At 41.4% G+C, this 16308-nt stretch overlaps 1 protein-coding gene and 1 non-coding gene across 6 annotated transcripts in view; one reads left to right on the forward strand and one right to left on the reverse strand.

Moving 5' to 3' along the window:
- Kif13a (kinesin family member 13A) overlaps positions 1 to 16308 on the forward strand; it is a 160018-nt gene that overhangs the window by 123547 nt on the left and 20163 nt on the right. For 3 of the 5 annotated variants that reach the window (XM_048348413.1, XM_048348411.1, XM_048348414.1), the window contains exons 22-31: positions 239 to 412; positions 2194 to 2345; positions 4112 to 4244; positions 4608 to 4754; positions 8005 to 8043; positions 9861 to 9960; positions 11693 to 11819; positions 13976 to 14031; positions 15343 to 15467; positions 15745 to 15921. In XM_048348413.1, the coding sequence (XP_048204370.1) occupies positions 239 to 412; positions 2194 to 2345; positions 4112 to 4244; positions 4608 to 4754; positions 8005 to 8043; positions 9861 to 9960; positions 11693 to 11819; positions 13976 to 14031; positions 15343 to 15467; positions 15745 to 15921 (1230 nt within the window). The remainder of the gene's footprint in view (positions 1 to 238; positions 413 to 2193; positions 2346 to 4111; positions 4245 to 4607; positions 4755 to 8004; positions 8044 to 9860; positions 9961 to 11692; positions 11820 to 13975; positions 14032 to 15342; positions 15468 to 15744; positions 15922 to 16308) is intronic. The other 2 variants (XM_048348412.1, XM_048348415.1) reach the window with 1 other exon arrangement.
- LOC125354022 lies at positions 7144 to 7273 on the reverse strand. Its single transcript, XR_007211413.1, has one exon. It is a non-coding gene; the product is annotated as a small nucleolar RNA SNORA17 (small nucleolar RNA).

A 16308-nucleotide genomic window follows, 5' to 3' on the forward strand; every position in this document is an offset into this window, starting at 1 on the left:
TTCATTCAGCAATTTCACATGGGTGGGTGTGTTTGTTGTTGAGTTTACATATTGTGGTTGGAGAACAATGGCACAGATTTGATTATAGACAGAACACTTCGTGAGGTGGTGTCTCATGAATGTCTGATTTATCCCATCACCTCTTAAATTTGAAATAACGGATAGTAGAAAACAATGTATAGACTAATATTTCCTTCATGGGAATTGTATTTCCATTTTTTTTTTTACCTCTCTTCAGGTAAAAATTAAAGAGGCAACGGGACTCCCCTTAAACCTGTCCAATTTTGTCTTCTGTCAATATACGTTCTGGGACCAGTGTGAGTCTACAGTGGCTGCCCCAGTGGTGGACCCGGAGGTGCCGTCACCACAGTCCAAGGATGCGCAGTATGCAGTGACCTTCTCTCACTGTAAGGTACAAAGGCCATTGCTGAGTGTGCTGCAGGGCCAGGCCCAGCTCAGTGAGACAGAGGGCTTAGCATGCACAGAGCCATGGTTCCTTCCCCACTGACAAAGCAACAGTGATGACCACAGAGTGAACTTCATGTAGGGACAGTAGAATCGCATACAATGGCAAAACTGACTTAAAACTTGAAGATTTTTCCCCTGAAGATTTTTGTTGGACCATGTAATCTCAATACAAAATTCAAAAATTTTAGAAATGCATAAAATGAAACATCTCAACCTCTAGTCTTCCTCCTCAGAGATAGAACCACCAGTGAGTTTGCTCGCTTTCTCCCTCCCTCCTTCCCTCCCTTCCTCCCTCCCTCCCTCTCTGTCTCTGTCTCTCTGTCTCTCTCTCTTTCTCTCTCTCTGTCTCTCTCTCTCTCTCTCTCGTTGTTGTTGTTGTTTGTCAGTCATGGAGCTTGAACTTAAGACTTGAGCCCTGGGCACTATCTCTGAGTTCTTTTGCTTCAGGCTAGCACTCTACCACTTGGAGCCACAGCTCCACTTCCGGTTTTTGAGTAATTAATTGGAGAAAAGAGTCTCATGTGAACTTTTCTGCCCAGGCTGGCTTCAAACCACAATCCTCAGATCTTAGTCTCCTGATTAGCTAAGATTATAGGTGTGAGCCACTAGTGCCTGGCTCTCTCTCTTGTTTTCTGTTTATTGGAAATAGGGTCTCACTCTGTTGCACAATATGGCCCTGAACTCCTGAGCAAAGTGATTTTTCTGTCTTGTTCAAGTAGCTGGGACTACAGACACATGTGCTATATCAGTGAATACTTTTTTGTTCTCTACAACTTTCTTATGTATAATAAACAGGTATATGCACATAAATAGTCATAGATAACACACTTTTCCATTGTGCACACATAACTTCAGACAGACTTGAGCAGTGCACCCAACTCCTACAAAGAACTTCTTTTAATTTTTTTACAAAAGGGAGCTCACATTATTCACATTGCAGCATTATGGACATGTGAACATGTAAGTTGTAGATATTTCCTGTTTTATTTATTTATTTGTTTGTTTTTATTGGGTTTAAGTTACTACATATATTTCACAGTACACATTTTAGCATTCACGTTGATGAAAATATTTCCTGTTTTAACTGCTGCATAGCATTCTAAGCACAGCATACAGAATGAATTCTTAAAGAAAGTGGAAGGGGTGGCCTTTAGAGTGAACAGTGGCTGGATCTACTGTGAGATATCAGCTACCTTCTTGGCTTTCAGATGAGACTGCCAACAAGTCACTTCTTAAAGACCAACTTTTCACTCTGTAATTTGCCTCTTCCTTAGAGAGTTCAGGATGCTCTGGGCCCTTTCTTGTGTAAATCATGCCTATTCTTTCTGGCTCTACACACAGAGGCATCTGTGTGTTTTAGAATGAGGAATTGGGGTGAGAAACCTTCAGAGCCATTGCATAGATCACGAAGATTATCAAAGATAATTTAATTCTGGTATTAGTCTTCTAACCATAGTAAGTCTGTGCCAGCTAAGCAAGCCAGACTATAACCGTGGAACTGAGAAAGAACCGAGAGAGAGAAGGAAGATCCAGTTCTACAACTGACAGCAAGCAGTTTGACTTAAAACAAGTTGCTTTCTTCTGTTTTCTCGTTTATAACATAAGAGGGGTTGAGATTAAGCTAATATCCCCAAAGTAAATCTATAAGTAAAAGTTAGAGGGGAAATTGCACAGACTTCTCCAGCATAATGCTTGCTGTGCTCTCCTTCCTACTCCTCATCTCAGGACTACGTGGTGAATGTCACAGAAGAATTCCTGGAGTTTATTTCAGAGGGAGCGTTGGCAATAGAGGTGTGGGGCCACCGATGCGCTGGAAATGGAAGCTCTATCTGGGAGGTTGACTCTCTCCATGCGAAGACAAGAACGCTACATGACAGGTCAGTACTTGGCTTTAGACCCAGAGTTGGGACTAGCACTTCAATGGTGAGTAAAAATATAGGCTGTGGGGCCCCCATGGCTCATGTCTATAATTGTAGCTACTCAGGAGGCTGAGATCTGGGAGTTATGGTTTGAAGCCAGCCTGGGCAGAAAAGACTATTCATCTCTAATTAATCGCCAAAAAGCCAGAAGTGGGACTATGGCTGTAGTGGTAGAGTTCTAGCCTTGAGCAAAAATGCTCAGGGCCAGTGCCCAGGCCCTAAGTTCAAGCTCCAGGACCAGCATAATTAATCAATCAATAAAATAAAGGATATGGTCCCGAGCACTGCTAAAGTTACTTTGGGCAAGTTACGTAGCCTCTTTGACCCTGTTCCCTCCTCTGCCAATGAGAATGATATAAGGAACCACCAGGCATCAGAGAAATATAATATAATAAAGGTAAGCTGGGTCAACAAAGAAGATGATGACAACTGCACATCTATATGGAAAATGTCAACCTTGACTTTACACCATACACAAAAATGGATTAATGTGAATCCTAACTTTGGATGTAAAAGTTAAAATGATGAAGCCTGCCAAGTATGTTGTCCCAACTGTAATCCCAGCTACTCAGGATGCAGAGAGCAGAGGCAGCAAGCAGCGAGCAGAGCATGACCTGATCTGAGGCCTAGCTAGTCAGAATGTTTATGAGACCCTTTGTAGGTGTTGGCAGTACCTGCTGTTGGGCTCTGTGGGAGGTGTAGGTAGGAAGATGGCTTAAAGGCCAATCTCATGCAAAAACGTCCATACCTTATCCAAAAAAATAAAGCAAAAAGGGGTTGGGATCAAGGAACATTGTTCAAGTAACAGTATGTCCTGAGTAAAAACCCCAGTACTACCCCAAACAAACAATGTGTGTGTAAAATGTGATGGAAGAAACAGTAGGGTTTTTTTTAATTGGTTGGTTTGGGGGATTCGGGTTTTTTTGTTTGTTTGTTTTTTGAGCAATCCTCTAGCCTCTGCCTTCCATGTGCTGAGATTAGGACAACACAAGGCATCATGTAGGGGAATATTTTTATGATTTTTGAGATGGTCATAGATTTTCAGAGAGGCCACAGCTCTGACCATAGAGGAAAACATTTTTGTTAAACTTCATCACCATTCAAAGCTTAGCTAATTAAAAGGCATCACTATGAAAATACATACTGGGAGAAAACTGATCATTTGTTATGAAGTTCATCATTTGCCTCTTCATTGAGCCTACAGTCGCCCATGGAGATATTTATCCAAGAGAAAGGAAAACTAAAATACGTCCACAGAGTGGTACATGAATATTCATGGCAGCTTTATAGTACCTCAAAATTCAACACCCCGTAGGCCTTCAGTGGACAACTGAACATGTTGTAATGTTATTCATACAGTAGAACATTTTGTCAGCATTAAAAAAGGACTGTCTACAGATTTGTGTGCATCTCAAAACCATTATGCCAAATAAGAAAAGCCAGTCATGAATTCATGCTGCGTAATTCGACTGAAAGGAAAGCAGGTGGAGATAATCTATAAGAAATGCCCAGCTGTTACAGGAATTTGGGGACTGGAATAGTATGAGACACTAGCAAACTTTTAAGTCTATGCCCTAGGGATGTTTGGGAGTTAAATGTGTTTGGGTGATATGCTGGCATGGGCCTAGCTCATTGTAAATGCTCAGTAAATGATAGCCTGCCATTCCTTTTAATCATGTCCCTGGGTGACCTACCTTTGCTGCTTGGGGGATGTGTTTTTGCAGGTGGAATGAAGTCACTCGAAGAATAGAAATGTGGATTTCCATACTGGAGTTGAATGAGTTGGGGGAATACACTGCAGTGGAACTTCATCAAGCAAAAGATGTCAACACAGGCGGCATCTTTCAGCTTAGACAGGTAATGAGATTGCTTTTCTCTCTACCCCACGATGATGATGATAATGATGATGATGATGATGATGATGATGATGATGATGATGATGATGCTAGTCCTGGGGTTTGAACTCAGGCCTGGGCATTCTGACACTTGAGCCATAGCTCCACTTCCAGTTTTCTGGTGATTAATTGGAGATAAGAGTCGCACAGACTTTCCTGCTTGGGTTGGCTTCAAACTGTGAGCCTCAGATCCCAACCTCCTGAATAGCAAGATAGTAGGTGTGAGATACCCAAGACTGGCCTAGAAATTTTCTAATTATTTGAATTTCTGTTCCTTAACTCTTTCCCCTTCCCTTATTCCCAACATCCCCACCCCACCTTGCAGGGTCACTCGCGTAGAGTGCAAGTCACAGTACAGCCTGTACAGCATTCAGGGACACTGCCACTCATGGTGGAAGCCATCTTGTCAGTATCCATTGGCTGTGTGACTGCCAGGTCCACCAAACTCCAAAGAGGGCTGGACAGTTACCAGGTAAGATAGAGTTAAAACAGTACTAACAAAGATTGGGGGCTGGTGGGTTGCTCAGTAGTAGATCACTTGTCTTGTAGTCTTGAGGCCCTGGGTTCCATTCTCAGGGCTTGGAACAGTAAAAAAGATGGGATGATACAGAGGAAGGAAATGAATGACCCATGATGGGACCTATTTAGGGAGATTAAAGAATTCCTTGTACTGGCCCCTGCCTCCCCTGAGTTCACATTTCCACTCATTGCCTTTCTTTCTAGATTTAAAATACTATGTTTGCTTAGTTCTAATTAGTAATAATTTTATTTATAAGGATACTCATGAAGACTAGACAAGTTTTATTTTATGTCTAGCCCAAACTGTGTTGTATATTTGGTGTTGCTACCCAGCCTTAACCTACTTTTATTAATACCATACCTAATGATAATACCATCAAAGAAATCATGATTTTTGCTGGGTAATTTAAACTTAGAGTCCTTTTTATTCCCATCCAAAATGATGAGATAAGCTTAATAATGCTCCGAGGTCCCTTTCTGCAGTAAATATTGTGGCCAAAGAAGTGTTTGATAAAACAATGACCTTTACAGAATGTGTTCCGTCACTTGGCTAAGAGTTCTTTTTTTAGTGTACGCTTTTTTTAGTTGTCATAAGCCACTTGTTTGAAAGCTTTACTGCTTGTTTTTAATTTGTAAAACTGTCTTCATGATCACTTTCATCCATTAAATCTTCATTTCCTAAATCTTATGTTCGCATTTAAAAAAAAATAAAAAGATGCAAACCCCTAAGAATTGACCTTCATTGGATCAGTCAGACCACTTCTGGATTCCTTGAGGGTACACTTTAAAGTTGTGAACTTGATCCACACCTGCACCTGCCTAGTGGGCAGCCTGAGCTTCACTAGATGTGAGTTCAGATGGGAGAATCATGGTTTAATTTGAGCCCTTGCTGCACTGCCCCGTGTGATGGGAGCACTCTCCCTGCCTTGCCTTGCTTTGCCTTGCCTGCAGGGAGAAAACATTTCTCCTTTATTTTTCTCTGGAGTCCAGGCAGGAGCTCAGCCAATCCTGAGAATGGTCCCTGTCCCTCATGTTTTTCTTTGGGCTTCATGGTGTTGGAGAAGACTTTTCCTCAGAGCTAAAAAGCCAGTGAGTGCACAGACTCTCCGCCTGTCTGGAAGGTGTGTCTTTGTCAGGCAAGGCCTTTCTCTTCTAGGCTCAAATTCCCTCCAGCTCTCCCAACCTACACCCTTTTTTCCAAGTATGAAGGACGCCTAAGCCAAGGTCTGGTTTGCGTGAGACACTTTTCCACCAGACTTCTTGTGCGTTCACAGCCTGTGACTGGGGAATTGGGTTGTAAAGATTAGCATCCCAGTTCAGGCCTCCCCTGGCCTGCAGCTTCCTGGGTAGCCTCAGGATCTGGTAGGAAGAGCTGGCACTGGACTTGGAATAAGAGACCTGCGGTCTTCATCAGGTTCATTTTTACTAAATCATGATACTCGCTGAGTAATTTAAACCTAGAGTTCTTTTTTTTTCTTGTCCAAAATGATGAGATAAACTTAATAGTTCTCAGAAGTCCCTTTCTGCTGCAAAAATGTTGTGGTTTAAGAAGTATTTGCTGTTTGATAAAACAGTTTATGTATCCTCAACAGTGATCTTTACAGAATGTGTTCTGCCACTTGGCTAAAAGTTCTTCTTGAGTGTACCAGTTGCTTATGAGCATTCCTTCAACAGCTGTACCTCCAGTTAACATGGACTTCCAAATATTGGTCTTTCTCCAGTGCTATATGCAATTGTAAGAGCAGGGTATCAGAGCTGAGGTGTTGCTCAGTGATCGAGTGTGTGCTTAGTTAGCAAGTATGAAGGGCCTGGCTTCAGTCCTTAGCTTTGTAAACCAAAAATTGAGTACCAGCCCTACAAATTGAAATTGTGACAGTTTCCAAGGTTTTTAATTCATTCCCTTTGCTGCCATGTTCAAGGTAAAGCCTACTAACTTTCCATTGTTGTTCACACAGATCTTTAGAATTACTCTAAAACAGTAGCCAAAACCAATACAAAGTGTGCTTGTCTCACAACAGCTCTGTGTCATAGATGCTTGGGCTAGTCTTGGGCTATTTGGTGGAAGTCTTTTCTTGGTCTAAAAATTTATGCTACAGTAGAGCTATTTCTTCAACTAGTAGGGGTCCTTACTTCAAAGATAAATTAATTCAGGATTATGTTTGTATTTAATAAATTTGTCACATAACTGATAGTAATAATTACCAGACTTTAAAAAATCTTATTTCTAAAGACAGTTGTCCCAGTCAAAATTCTTCTCAGTATGTTAACTTTTTTTTGCCAAAATTGTTACTTTATCATGAAATATTGCTATGTTCTTAGAACTCTTTTTTTTATTTTTATCAGATGTCAAGCTACTAATCATTCAGATGTTCACGGGTGGGAACACTGAGCATAGACATAGCCTCTCTTCTCTCTGCCACCTATGGACACAAATGTGACGGCGGCCACACCTGCAACGCCTCTAGGGGCAGCTGTTCTTAGAACTCTTAAGCATTTCTCAGCTAATTGTTACTTGGCCCCCAGGATAGCAGGGAGGTTTGTTGTTGTTGTTTGTTTATTATAGGAGAGCTGTACAGAACCTGAGTGATAGCATTTTACTCAGGTATGGTGAGTGTAGGGCAATAACTGGTAAGGTTGGAGACTAAATGCCTTCTTCCATCCTGGTCAGTCTCTATTGTGTGGACCTTGGTTAAATCACCACATCCTACAGGAGCCTCTGATACTGCCTGGGCAAAGGCAAGGTTGGGCAAGAGAATCTCTGAAGTCCTTGTAGGTGTTCCTTTCTATGTTCTTAAGCTCATTTCCCATCTCACAGTTTACCTAAAAATGATATTTATAGCCTACCCATGCATATTACCTGTCTGTATAACTGTGGCAAAAGCCCTAACTAAGGATGTAGATTTCTTTCCCTATCCTTAGTTTCAAATAACTGCTTTCCTTAAAACAGTTTTCTAGGGTTGGGGTGGTAGCTCAGTGTAGAAAGTGTGCCTGGCATAGGCAAGTTCCTGGGTTTCATTACCAGCACTGTTAAGTTTAAGTTGTAGAGTGAATAAGTCCATTCACCCTTTTGGAGTTTTGATGAAATGTTTTACGGTGCCAATTTCATGTTCCCTGTCCATTGTGATATATGATAGAGAATTATTTCCCATGTGCTGTTGGAGAAACAAAATGCATGTCCTTTGTGTTTATTTTTTTCCTACCAGAGAGATGATGAGGATGGTGATGATATGGATAGTTATCAGGTATTGCTACTGCTGTCAATTCTGTGGCATGGGGCACAGCTATTGCTAATTGCCAGCATTCGCCAAAGCAGAGGCCAGGGAGGAGGAGAGTGGCCCAGAGATCAAGAATGTGCAGTTTTGCCTGTGCTTTTGAATTGCTTCCTATGTAATCAAATATACAATACTATATGTCCGTTGTTTTTCTCATCAGTTCAGAATTTATAACCAGATACTGCATTTTTTCCTCTGCCATCTGAAATTATTAGCTTGTAAAGCCTTACTAAGCAAGATCATTGTCGCTATATTTAAATTACTGCTCTTAAAAAATTACTTAGCTTTCCATCCATAATCCTTAGAGTCTTGTCTTTCCTATGTTACACTGCACTTTGCTTCTTATACGCAAGAGATTAATGTTGTTCTAAGACACCATTTAACTTTAAAATACTTACTGGGCAGGAAACTCGGAGACATTTTATGCACACAGCTTTGTTTTGTTTAGCCAGTTTTTTTCTTTCATTAGGGCCAAGGGTAGCTCTCCATAAGCTATAGAATTTTAAATCTCAGCCTTTTCTTGTTAGAAATGTAGGGGAAAAAATACGTAAAAGGGTCAGCCCTGACTAGCTTGATACCATGCAGTGTGGGATGATGTAATCATGATCAAACAAGTGAACCAAGATGGTTTCTGTCTTTGATTCCCAGTCCTTACACTGCTTTTCCACACAAGTTCAGAAGATATTTTCCCAGTGTGCCTTCCAGGCTGTAAAATATAGGTCCATTGCCAGGTACCAGTGGCTCACACCTTTGATCCTGGCTCCTCAGAAGGCTGAGATCTGGAGGACTGAAGTTTCCACCAACTTAGGCAGAAAAGTACATGATACTCCCATCTCCAGAATGAACAGCATGAAGCTGGAGTGGAGGCATGGCTCAAGCAGTAGAATTCCTCAGCCAGGGCACTGAGTTCAAGTCAAATCCTATCAGCCCCCCACCCCCAAAATGGGAACATTATAGAAATAGCATTGGAAGTTCCTAGTGTATAGCCTTGATATAATGTCTTGTCTTCATCATTAAAATAGCATTAAGCTGATGAGCATTTTGAATAAAACTTGGGAATTTTCTTTACTTGCTCATAATTTTACTTAGAAAGGAAAGAAGCAGATGCAAACAAAGCTTAGGGGAAAGGTCAGTGTTCCCTGGGATATAAGCAGTGCCATTGACTAACGTCTTGTAGCTTTTTGCGTGCTTCCTGCCATGTTGTGCACATCCAAGTCCATGGCTGCTTCGAGCATTTCTTCAAGCATGGCTGAATGCATGTTGGGTTTTTGCATGGGAGACTATTATCTAGTCTCATAGTGACATTTGGATATAAAATCTTTAGAGAAAGTTCTAAAGCTTCTCTGCTGACCTATACTTTCCATTTCAGAAAATACATGTTACTAGGCCAGTGAACTATGAACTATGAAATAAATGCCTGACCTCTTCTATTCTGCTTGATACGTTATGTGGGGGTCTTCCTGTTTGAAATCGCACATCTTTCAAGGAGTAACTGCCATTTAAGTACAGATGCATGAACACAGCCTAAAATTCATACAATCCCTGGTATCATCTGAGCTTGTCTTGCTTTTAAGGCTAATTATTATCCTTGTGGAGATCTGATTTTTGGGTACCCAAATCCTTGATCCGCATGTAGTACTACCTCTGCTTTCCTCTACATTAATCACACACCAGTGTTCAATGGCCTTTCCTATTGAAAAGTTTCCTAATCAAATTAGACTTTTTGTTTTAAAGAAAATAGTTGTCTATGCATTCTATAGGTGAATGTTTTCCATCCATGTTGCCAGGAAGAAGATTTAAACTGTGTACGAGAGAGATGGTCAGATGCACTCATTAAACGGAGAGAATACTTAGATGAACAAATTAAAAAAGTCAACAATAAAAAAGGTATGTGGAGGGGCTGGGAATGTGGCTTAGCGGTAGAATGCTTGCTTAGCATGCATGAAGCCCTGGGTTCAATTCCTCAGCACCACATAAACAGAAAAAGCTGGAAGTGGCGTTGTGGCTCTAGTGGTAGAATGCTAGCCTTGACCAAAAAGAAGCCAGGGACAGTGACCCTGAGTTCAAGCCCCAGGACTGGCAAAAAAAAAAAGGTATATGGAATGTAAGCTAGTAATTTTCACTTGAGGTATGTGATGTTAAGCACTCTGGGAATAGTCTTTTCATCTCTATTCACTGGTGGTAGATTCCTTTCTTCCCTTCATTAGACAGTACCATCTTAGTTGAACTTGAAACCAGTAAACGTCTTACTGAAGCAAATTGTACATTATAGAAGACATCTCTGAAAGGCATAACTTTTCATAAAACTATGATAGTGTCATAAAGCTGTGTCATTAAATGTCCAGCTCAATTGTGTTTCAGTGATCACAGATGTGGTCATTCCCAGTGTGCTGGTATGCAGAATGTATGAACACCATCTGAGCCACGTGATGTCTCACTCCTGTTAGGGAGCAGTCATGGTTTATCTAGTTCAGTATGGATCAGCAGTTGTACTCTCTACTCCTAACTTTGCCATTTGCTTGCTATGACTGGATACTATAATAAAAATATGTCCTTACAATTTTTGTCTCTTAGTCCAGTGTAGTTGATATGTACTTTTGATCTCAGCATTTGGGATATAAAGGCTAGATGATCTTGAGTTCAAGACCAACCTGGGCTACATAGCAATACCTTGTCTCAAAAGAATCTTATCTACTCATCCTGACTCCTTTTTTTGTGTATGATTGGGTCTACACCAACAAACACACTATGACTGTAATTCATTTCCTGAAAAAGTTAGCAATAATTCTCTTTTGTCTCAAAGTGTGTCAACTCATGTGCTCAGCCTGATAATGAAAACTCATTGTTATTATCCCTAGGGAATCACAGAATTCAATTACAGATATGAAGATTTTAAAAATATAATCCTTTTCCTAATGAGCATGAAGGGAACATAAAAAGTTTTGCTGAGTAAAAACATACATTTTTAAATCTTCTGTCTTGGGGCTGGGAATATGGCCTAGTGGTAAAGTGCTCACCTCGTATACATGAAGCCCTGGGTTCGATTCCTCAGCACCACATATATAGAAAAAAAGCCAGAAGTGGTGCTGTGGCTCAAGAAGTAGAGTGCTAGCCTTGAGCAAAAAGAAGCCAGGGACAGTGCTCAGGCCCAGAGTCCATGCCCCAGGACTGGCAACAAAAACAAAACAAATAAATAACAAATAAATAAAATCTTCTGTCTTTGTGAAATGGTATTTCATAAAGTAATGTCCAATCCATTATTTTACTTACTCATTTCACCTCGTGCTGGAAGTAGAAATGACTTGGATTCCCATTTGACAGATTAGGAAACTCAGACTCATCTGTTGAATAACTTGCCCAAATCTTAGCACCAGTCCCACGATCTAAGACTTGTCATTGCTGTTCCAGTGTTCTACTGTTTCTGGCCTATACTTGCCTGACACTGTGGTCACAGCCTTTCCCGGCTGGGATGTTTATACGTGACCTTTGAAACTTCCATCCTTTCTTGGGGGCAATAGTGGACATTTAAGCCATTTTGGCTATCACAGGGTGCTTATTTTAAATTTAGGGATTGTGCTTCTTGTCTCATTGTCACTCATCCCTTCATTTTCTTCTGCAGAGAAAACAGAGGATGATGTGGAGCGTGAAGCCCGGCTTGTGGAGCAGTGGGTGGGACTGACAGAGGAGAGGAACGCTGTGTTGGTCCCAGCCCCAGGCAGTGGGATCCCTGGGGCCCCTGCTGACTGGTAAAGCTACCCTCCCCTCTATGCAGGCCTGGCAGGGTGGGACCTATTACCTGCCTGAAAGAGCCATGCAGCTTTCTGAGACTGGCCCAGGAAATACCATCTCTAGTACTCCTTTCTCACTATACCTTTGAATCACTGCCAACTTCCTACAGAGGAAGCCAGAGCTCACCAGTGACCAGGACAGGAATCAAATACCATATTGCTGTGTTGTTCTGAATAAGCAACTGGGACATTTTCTGATCTCTAGGAATTCCCTCATTTTGGCTCAAGAGAAGGTTTTCAGGGTATACTTGAAGAGAGCAAAAAATATCTTATTTGCTCTAGTACCTGGTTTAGTTTGACACTAACTTAAACATATCAGCACTACATAACCAATCAATTGATCAATTAGTCCTAGACATACTCATGAAAAATAGCCTCGTATGATAGCATCTGGAGTAAAGTAGATCTGTATTGTATTTCCTGCTTCAGCTCTTAATGTATTTTCTTTAACTTCCCCTTTGGCTTTATTCCTGATCTATTCATATCTTTTGGTAGGGTTGTAGGATTTAGAGATAATGCATGGGAGGTACCTTGTGTGTCATAGTCTTGTAGGTGCTATGAAATACCCTTTCCTGCATGTTGGTTCAATTGCAGTTGCTGCAGACTTTAATTCTTATTCTTACTGCAGAAAACACCCTGAAGCATGTTTGCTGGTTTCGTGTTTCTTTGTTTTTCTGTAGTACTAGTGATGGAATCCAGGACCTCGCACATGCTAGGCAGAACTTTACCACTGAGCTACATCTCCAGCTTTTGTCCTAAGCATTTAGGAGATAAATTCAAGATCCCCTTTGAATACAGAATGTGTGTAGCCACTTAGACTCCTTTGGATAGACCTAGAAACATTTGTGATATTTTTGTCTCTATTGATTAATGGAGTGTAATTGATTGTGTAGTCAGCTTTAGAAAGTAGAGAATCTAAATTTGCAAACACATTATTTGTAAGCTGCTGTTCATCCTTGACGTTTGTACTGATGTGCTGAATCCTGCAAGCCACCCTCCACCACTTCCTATCCTCAGCCAGCTGATTCCTAGCCTTATGCTGTTCCTCAAAGCCCTCTATCTAGACAGTCCTCACAGGGTGTGTTTTCAAACTTCACATCACCTGCAGTGTTTGGATAATGTAGCCCTGGATTCCACATTGTTATTTTGATTCAGAAAGGGAAAGAAGGGCTGGGAACTTGACCTAGTGGTAGAGTGCTTGCCTTATATACATGAAGCCCTGGGTTTGATTCCTCAGCACCACATATACAGAAAAGGCCAGAAGTGGCGCTGTGGCTCAATAGGTAGAGTGCTAGCCCTGAGCAAAAAAGAAGCCAGGGACAGTGCTCAAGCCCTGAGTCCAAACTCCAGGACTGGCAAAAAAAAAAAAAAAAAGAAAAAAGAAAAAGAAAAAGAAAAGAAAAGAAAAGAAAGGGAAAGAAGACCCGAGACTCTTCATTTTAAGAGGTGGAGGTGATTTCTGCTGCATGTGGTCCAGATTAGACAGTACATTGTTTAGTCCCTCCACACAAAATGTGTATTCTCATCTCATTTGAGCTTTTTGCATAATGTTGCTTCTGTTTACTTCCTCTAAGCTCTGATCTATTCCACTACCTGTAACAACACCTACAACCCTTGTTTCGATCACTAGAATTGCTATTATTATTGCTATAAAACTGAGGACTGAACCAACAGCCCAGCCCAAGCTAGGACAGTACTCTTATCACTTAAGCCACACTCACAACTCTTTTATGGTTTTGCCACAGGGACTGTCAAAACCTTTGTCTAGCTACCCTAACACTCACTATCCTCCTCCCTCCACATCCAAAGTAGCTGAGATTACAGCTGGGATTATACCACCATGCCCGGCTTCACAAGAATTATTTTTAGCAAGGCTTTAATCTTTGTTTCAAGTAATTATGTGTAATTCATATGACTGGTGGATTCTTATTTTTATATAAGTGACATAGTTTCCATGATTTGTGTTAACAGAGAAGTAAAAATGTGAAAGTTCTTCATGAAGCGAGACTGCATTTCCCCAGTGGTTTTCTACTTCCATGGCTCTATGGTGTTTTATTATCCTACTAAAATACAAAATATATTTTATTATAATTAAATTTTGTCATTCAATTTAGGATCCCACCTCCTGGAATGGAAACTCACATACCAGTTCTCTTCCTTGATTTGAACGGTGAGTAGGTACTTAACATTCCAGGGATTGTTATACTTAATTAAGAGTTATCAACCATTTGCTCACATTACTTACATCTGTAAATCACTTGTAATTACTCTTATGCCACATAGAGGTGACATTTTTGTTTCCACCAAAAATATATAAGCATGACATGTAGAATCACTGAAGGAGGGATGTAGTTGTTTAATCAGAGTCTGAGAGCAGCTGGGGAGATTGAGAGAAGTATACCTGAATATTAAGGCAGTTGCTGTGAAATATTAATGGGCATAGTTATTACTTGGAAAAGTAATCACTCTCAGATATTCTGACTCCTTAGCCTGGGCAATGGCCTAGGAGTCTGCAGTTCTGACTAATGCCTTTTGGTACCCAAACCCAATAAATTTGATGCTAGAAATGATCACACTGTAACTTTGCCTTAAGTGTTCTTGAACTAGGAGGTATGGCTCAAGTTGTAGAGCATTTGCTGAGCTTGTGCAGATCCCTAGGCTCAATCCTAGCACCATAAGAAAAAGAAAAGGAAAAAAAGAAAAAAAACAGTGAAATTTGAATTGTTTTAACAGTACAAATGGAAGCCAGGTACTGATCACTCCTGCCTATAATCCTTGCTATTCAGGAGGCTGAAATCTGAGGATAGAGGTACAAAGCCAGCCTGAGCAGAAAAGTCCTTAAGACTCCATCTCCGGTTGACCAGAAAAATGCAGAGTAGAGTTGCTGCGCAAGTGGTAGAGTGCCAGCCCTAAGCAAGCAAGCCAAGGAAAGCACAAAGCCCTGAGTTCAAGCCCTACCAATGGCGCACGCGCGCGCACACACACACACACATACACACACACAGTAACTAAAATTAAATAGGTGCTACTGTGAATATTGGACTGTCTCAATTTCAAGTAATGAGAGGGAAAAATTTGGAATATGTTACATGTAAGCTTCATCTGTTAAAAAGCATGCTTTTGATTGGCATGCAGGTTAGCCTGTTCCAGCCCCTAGGTTTGACCCCAGCACCTTTGTTTTTTCTTTGCCAGTACTGGGGCTTGGATTCAGAGCCTGAGCACTGTCCCTGGCTTCTTTTTGCTCAAGGCTAGCACTCTATAACTTGAGCCACAGTGCCACTTCTGGTTTTTTCTTTATATGTGGTGAACCCTGGGCTTCACGCATGCTAGGCCAGCACTCTACTAAGCCACATTCCCAGCCCTGACCCTGGCACCTTTTAAAGGGAATGGGGGGGTGGGGAGAGGAGCATACCTTTTATAAATGTTGTTACTTCGAAACTTTGTCCCCTACTTTCTGATTTTGTGCCTTGAACTCAATTAGCGGATGACCTCAGTGCCAACGAGCAGCTTGTCGGCCCCCAAGCATCAGGTGTGAACTCCATCCTGCCCAAGGAACATGGCAGCCAGTTCTTCTACCTGCCTATCATAAAGCACAGTGATGACGAGGTAATTCATCCCCAGGCCTCTCCTACAGGGCTTCAGATTAGCACCTAGGTTCTGTAGGCCTGTCCTCCTGTGAAACAACTATGGTCTGCTTTGGGAAAGAAGTCTAGAGTCCTTAAAAAATTTTTTTTTTAAATAAAGAGAACATTTTGTGCTGTCATTCAAAATAGATGAGGAAGGAAATCTCTTGGACGACACCAAGTTTATTTTCTTTCTCTGGTATGCCCTGTAAACAGCTGCGTCATCTCTTTCCATCTCCCCATCCATCTCTCACTCCCAGGTTTCAGCCACGGCCTCCTGGGACTCTTCAGTGCATGACTCTGTTCACTTGAATAGGGTCACACCCCAGAACGAGAGGATTTATCTCATCGTGAAGACCACAGTCCAACTCAGCCATCCGGCTGCCATGGAGTTAGTATTACGAAAGCGGATTGCAGCCAATATTTACAACAAACAGGTAGTGATGGGGACCAGCGCTGCCATCTTGTGTTTAAGACTACAGATGTCTTCTTGTCTCTCATACATTCAAATTCTGTGGCACTAATTTATCAGAGAATGTACAGAATGTAGCCTTGCTGGGTGAGTTGGAAGTCTTCCTTCTCATTTATCCAATAAGGCATGAGGTTAAGAGAGGCAAATGTCATGCCCAAAAGCCGTGTCCACTTCAATGTGAAACCCATAATTCTAGCAGGTGTTGGCTAGGAAGCCATTTCCCTGTTTGAAAAGTGGAAGCACTGAAAGTGGAAAGGTTAAGTACCAGGTGCAATCAAGTTGGTGACACAGCCAGAACCAAACACAGACTGCAACGAAATCCCTATCCTTGCCAGATTGCATCTGAGAGGTA

This window comes from Perognathus longimembris, chromosome 6 (assembly GCF_023159225.1).
Source record: "Perognathus longimembris pacificus isolate PPM17 chromosome 6, ASM2315922v1, whole genome shotgun sequence".
In the NCBI taxonomy this organism is placed as follows: domain Eukaryota; kingdom Metazoa; phylum Chordata; class Mammalia; order Rodentia; family Heteromyidae; genus Perognathus; species Perognathus longimembris.